Source organism: Haliotis asinina, chromosome 8 (assembly GCF_037392515.1).
Source record: "Haliotis asinina isolate JCU_RB_2024 chromosome 8, JCU_Hal_asi_v2, whole genome shotgun sequence".
Lineage (NCBI taxonomy): Eukaryota > Metazoa > Mollusca > Gastropoda > Lepetellida > Haliotidae > Haliotis > Haliotis asinina.
Window position 1 is genome coordinate 38800372 of NC_090287.1, and position 6039 is coordinate 38806410.

The 6039-nt window shown below is 43.6% G+C and overlaps 1 protein-coding gene across 1 annotated transcript; it reads right to left on the minus strand.

The window, feature by feature from the left end:
• Positions 1–1207: 1207 nt before the first annotated feature.
• On the minus strand, positions 1208–1738 carry LOC137293565 (dynein light chain Tctex-type protein 2B-like). Its single transcript, XM_067824194.1, has one exon. The coding sequence runs from the start codon at positions 1736–1738 to the stop codon at positions 1208–1210; it is 531 nt and encodes a 176-aa protein (XP_067680295.1).
• Between the last annotated feature and the right edge of the window lie 4301 nt (positions 1739–6039).

Here is a 6039-nt window from a genome sequence, read left to right on the forward strand (position 1 = left end):
CGCAAATAATATTTTGCATGGACAAAAACATATGATTGAATACAGGGTGTGAAGCCCCGATATTGCTGGAATATTGCTGGAAGCAGCGTTCAACCATACCCATCAAAACCATTCGCATTCCATCTGGACCCCTTGCACAAAGCTACCAGGATCGTAAGCCAGTGAGTTACAATACCGTAAAGCTAACATAGCTGCGTTAACGGGAACCATGGACTGTTTCACAAAGCATTATTAGCGCCACGACGCTGGAACGATGGCCGGGCTGGGCTAGAATGATGCTACTGGATATGGCGGTAACGACCATTGTAAGCCTATACTCTTTCCGTGGAGAGGGGCCTTAATGTAGAGGAGAATACGACGAGATTTCTGTTAGTTGTCATTCACAAGTCGTTCTGACGGTTACAAGGGTGAAATCTGGGCGAATTGTGTTTTACGCCGCTTTCAACATATTCCAGCCATTTGACACTGGGGGACACAACAAATGGGCGACCCCTGTGTGGCAGAATCATACACCGTCTCCGGTTTTGAAAGCCAGCGTTATAACCACAAGGCTTCACCATCATCCCAGGAACAAACGACATGATCGATATTTAAGGTCCAATAACACTGATAAACTGAATTACATTCATTTAATTGTCTGCTTGTTTAAATTCGGAGTCGGCTGACTGTAAGACCCAAGGGTAGAGATTCAGAACAGCCATTTGACACAAGATATACCTAACCAGGTGTTATTGTTCGTCATATCCAGCTCCGGTAGTCTCAGAGTTTATTGAACGAGATATCAGTGCAACAACGACCATCCTTTGTCATCCATAGGTTCAAAACACTGAATTTCTTTCTCGGAACAAATGCTGTTTTTGGTCTCCCTACATCATATATTTGAGAACATCAATAAGTCAGGTGTACGAGTCCTGTTGTTGAGGACATATTCTTTTCAGCAACTCTCCCCATAGAATACCAAAGTGAGAGACGAAGAATAACAGCGGTAAGACCGACTGGCATTTTAGAACGGTCATATATGACACCATATACCGATAAATACTGGTCAAGACGGATTCTTTTGACGAAATGGTTTAATGACCAGTGTGCAATATTTGGACTTTTCACGAAATATGGCACATAAAATATCACAGGCGTTTACCAGTACCAACCTCGATGGCATGAGGACGTCTTCTTGAAGGTCGTTGAACTGAACACATCGGGATTGTCACTCATAATAAGTTGCATACACGTTCCCCACAACGAAGAATGTGGGAGTCTCGAAAATAGCCGAGGCAAAGTTGTCACTGCTGTCGTCCCACAAACATCTGCTGGCGTGGTTGAGACCCTGTTCTCGTTTCTCCACTACCGTGACATAGGAAACAATCTTGTAGCGGGACAATCCAGAAGTCTTCACTCTCTCCTTGATCAGGTCTGCCAAGGTCTTGGTGAGATGGGGAAAGGTTTTACTGTTGTACTCCTTCCCGGAGAGGTAAGATTCCAGGATGCCGTAGATGATCTGTTCGCACTTCCGGGTGGAGAATTTTCCTTCCTCCTCCGGTTCCATTTTGTAGGTGTTCTCGTAACAGACCTTCTCTTCAATCGGAGCGCCGAAGGTTTTCGAGAACACCATGGCCCGGAGCCGAGTCTTGAACCTGGAGTAACGAGTCCTGTTGCTGGTGTCGGATCTGCTGCTTCGGTCACTCATCCTGTCTGACCACGCCCGGCGCCTGTCCGATCGTCTACTTCCGGTCTCCATGTCTGAGAGGTTATCTTGTTGAGAAACGTCGCAACTTTCAAAATGGAATGTTCAAAATCGGGTATACTTCTATGCTTGGCAAATTGTTGTCTTTGAATCTGATGCGATGTCCCAGTTTCCTTAATGTCTGATGTTTAGTTGTTGCACAATCTGGAACGGCTTCAGTTGCAGCGTTGTCGGCGTTGACACAAGTCACGAAAGTTCGTAATGACAACCGGCAGACTGTCAACACTTTTATCCAGCACCAGTCTGTGCTACCCCTCTAGTCTAAACTTCGTACATATGTTCCATGAAGTACACCTTGGTTGTAAAACTGCAGTCAAGATACTTCCAGAACGCAAAACCAAAGATACAACACCTTTAACACTCCAAACCTCCTTTAAATGTTGAGACAACTACACCCAACTTTGACTATCCTGTCTGCCCGTCCGCGATTGTCAACCAGCTTTCTCTCCCTCTCAACAATGATGGATTTGCCCTCGATACAACCATGCTATAGTGCCAGCCCCGCCCCCTCCCGACCACCCTGAGTAAATATTGTGGTCGCACTGATCCGCTCCCACCTGTACCTCACTGGCCGCAAGGTCAATCAGCAAGCGATATGCCTGTCACTCATAAAGCTCTCCGGCGTATTGTTGTTTCATTATGAAGGTCGCTCAACGTCTTGTTAACAGAATCGAGACCTATTGCCAGACATTGTTGTTTCGCTGTATGGCCCCATTCTTTACATTGGTATTACGTCCATTAAATATTCTGTTGTGAAATCGAATAATGTTGTATGATGAATATTGATTGTTAGGTATACGTGGCATTGTCACGTATAAGAAAATACATTTGACTTACCCGTCCCGGGGTAAGGAAAGATTACATATTTGATACCAACAGGTGAACGGGGCTTTGTTTAGAGGCATATTTGTCGTCACTGAAGACAAGGAAATACTCAGACCCTCCGGAGACCTGGGTCACAATAAATAGTCCCAACTGCCCTCACCCATACCTTCGTTGTATTCCTTGTTTTAAAGCCGACTTAATTGAATCGGGCTCGGTGGCTTGATTACTTGCTTTGGGAACACGCTCATAATATCAACCACCGGGTGGTTACAACACTGGACCCCCAGTAACCTAATCATCCTTATCGTAGGAGGGAAATGAATAGATTGAATGGTCAAATTACGCAACTTGAGTGACTCTAGTTTTACGCCGCTTTTAGTAATATTCCAGCAATATTACGGCGGTGGACACCATGTGCTTCATCCACTGTACCCATGTGGGAAATCGAACCCGGGTCTTCGGCGTGACGAACTAACGCCCTAACCACTAGGCTACCCCATCTCCCCGACATTGCTGGAATATTGATGGCTTTCGACTGTGGAGTAAACTATATAGGTGAAAAAGCAAACTACTATGGTAAACTGGGCCAAAGAACTGATAAGCAATATAGACTACTTCAACTTGAGATATTCAAACTGCATACCGACCTAAAACACGTTGTTAAAGTTACGACAGACAAACGGGAGAGATTAAATATTTACCGCCTAGCCGATTCGGTGCAGTTTCCCAGTGGCTAAAGCGTTTGCTCGTCACGCCGAAGACAAGTGGAAACAATGTCTGAGGCCCCTTCCTGGTGTCCCCTGATATTGCTGGAATATTGATAGAAGCGGCGTAAAACTAACCTCACTCATTCACTCACTTACTACAACCTAATCTTCTTCTAATATCATCGCTTTGATTTTACCAGCTATTGTTACAATGATCCATTTCAAAATGCATGTATTGATATTTACATGAATTTGTATAGTGAGTAAGGATAAAGTGCCAGTACAAGCGCGTTACGATATCAACATCACTAACGTGAAATGTGAAATCATGTATATATCGAGCATGCGGTATTTCTTTATTTCAAGAACGGTTTGACTAATTTAAACCTTGTTGACTAAAGCAGCACATGGATTGAATAAACGTTGTTGACTAAACAACGCACGGGTTGACTAAAACAACACACGGGTTCACTCACTTTGTGATTGAATGACTATATTATCAGCTAATCCATTTCACCCACATTTCACAATCAATGGCAAATATTTGAGTGAAATATTATTCGACTGAGAAATCGTATTTACTAACAGACGGATAGAATGTCAGTAAATGTGGAATAAATTATGAGCGTTAGAATCCTTATGTCAACACAGCAGAATTGAAATGGTTCCACTACAGCCTTCACTGTGGACACACGCTTCTTCCCATTTCAATTCAAGTGGGGAATGTGTCTTGGTGGGAATTTTCTTTGTGCGAAAAGTCGAAAAACCAGCAAGCCTACGTAGTTTCGTTAATGCCGTGTGTCAGTTTCACATCTGTATAAAATCTTGCCGACACAATTTTCGTAATAATGTTATATGCCACCCTTACATCAAAATCAAAATTCGTGCCGACAAAGTTTTGTAAATATTCATATGTCAATTTCATATCAAGGTGTTTCTTTTGTATGTATTACGGTGAAACAAAATACTGATCTTTGTTGTTCATGAGTTCGGTTTACAATTTCCATTCAGTCGTCACTGGTGGTGAGAGGTTATTCTTCTCAGAATCCGATGACAGAGGGTTCGAATCTCTTATTCTGCCGGACATGATTATCAAGCTCGTTGGCTTCACTAAGGAGTAATGGGTGAGTTTAATTTTACGCCGCACTCAGCAGTATTCCAAATATATGGTAGCGGTCAGTAAATAATCGAGTCTGGACCAGACAATCCAGTGATCAACGGCACGGGCATCAATCTGCACAACTGGGAACCAACGATGTCAGCCAAGTCAGCGAGCCTGACCAGTCGATCCCGTTAGTCGCCTCTTACGACAAGCATAGTCACCTTTTATGGCAAGCCGAAGGCCTATTCTGTCCCGGGACCTTCACAGCGGAATAAATGACATAGGTGCCGTTGTACAAAACTATTTACATGACAGTCATGAGTCCATGTTTTACTGAAGTATGAGAGTTAAGTAGTCTGGAACGCCGTAACAAGACTGAAGCGCTGTTCAAACTGAGGTTTAACGGATTCATTGCTGTTAAACGCGTCAAAAGAAGTGACTGTCGTAAACCAGTCTATTCAGTATTTCTGGTGATAGAACACATCGTGAATTATGGAAAAAAAGCATCACGTAACCGAAAATATGACACGTTTGCTGTATATATTTTTTCACTGTGATGACTAGCCGCAGTTGTATTTTGTACACATGTAATATGATTATTCGCATCATCAAGCATAAGTTTGTCACCGACCTTGTGGATTATACAAGGTGAAGAGATTTAGAGTTTGCATCTGAACTAGGTTTTCAACTATGTTACATCAAGTTTAATGCCGACGACGGGTTCCAAAATATAACGCTAGCCCTAAAGTTCACCACCGCGAAACATGTGGACATATAAAGGATTTTAATCGTCCAGAATTTATGATTCGGTCTTCGTTCATCTGATCCTAGCTATACGAAGGGACGATACTGCGTAAGAAAGGTCGACAGGTTCAAAGCATGGGATGAGACTAAACTAGAATACTAGAACCTGTACAATAATGAGGTGTCAATTCATAGACAACATCTGTTGCTTTTGTCCTCTTTTTCAAATGACATTGTGTATCCATAGCATTATACCAGCTACAGCTACAGCTGTTTATATATAGTATGCTAAGGATGCGCGCATACAGCCTGGTTCCCTGGGTCGGACGCGCCTACGCTAACGCTGAGTGTCGGACCCAGGGAACCAGGCTGGCGCGCATAGTACATATTCAAATCCGATTCACACTTTATTCTCGAAGCAATGGTTCATGCTATAGGGATCAGTGGCAGTAAATCTGCCCGGTCACTATCAGTAGCCACCCAATACCTACTGGTCAGGTCGTCACACAAGTTCGGAACATGGGGACCTGTCGCTCTCTAATGGGGCAAAGGGTCATAAATATCCAACATTTCTGCAGGTGCAGGGTAACCCACATCTGAACTAAATTAAGCTCTGTCCTGGTGGGCGTGTTGATTACTCTGCAGTCCGCGATATTCCAACCAAACATCAGGGAGGTCGGTAAATAACTGAGTCTCGGCAAGACGTTCCGTGCTACAGTACGAATAACAGTCATCACTAGCATGGACGATCTAGAGAAGGCACCGACTCATTTAGCTGCTTCTTACAGACTTAAATTACTAGCAGTCGATTCTTTGCTTGAATCCTTGGGGGAACATGGGCTATTACGCGGAGACCGAACCAAGGCAAGACCTCTTGCCAAGGACCAAGTTTTACATCGTATCCGGCCATTCTGCAA

What these genes read in the sequence shown, in the direction of transcription:
- LOC137293565 (XM_067824194.1), bottom strand. Translation starts at nt 1,738, where the DNA reads ATGGAGACCGGAAGTAGACGATCGGACAGGCGCCGGGCGTGGTCAGAC.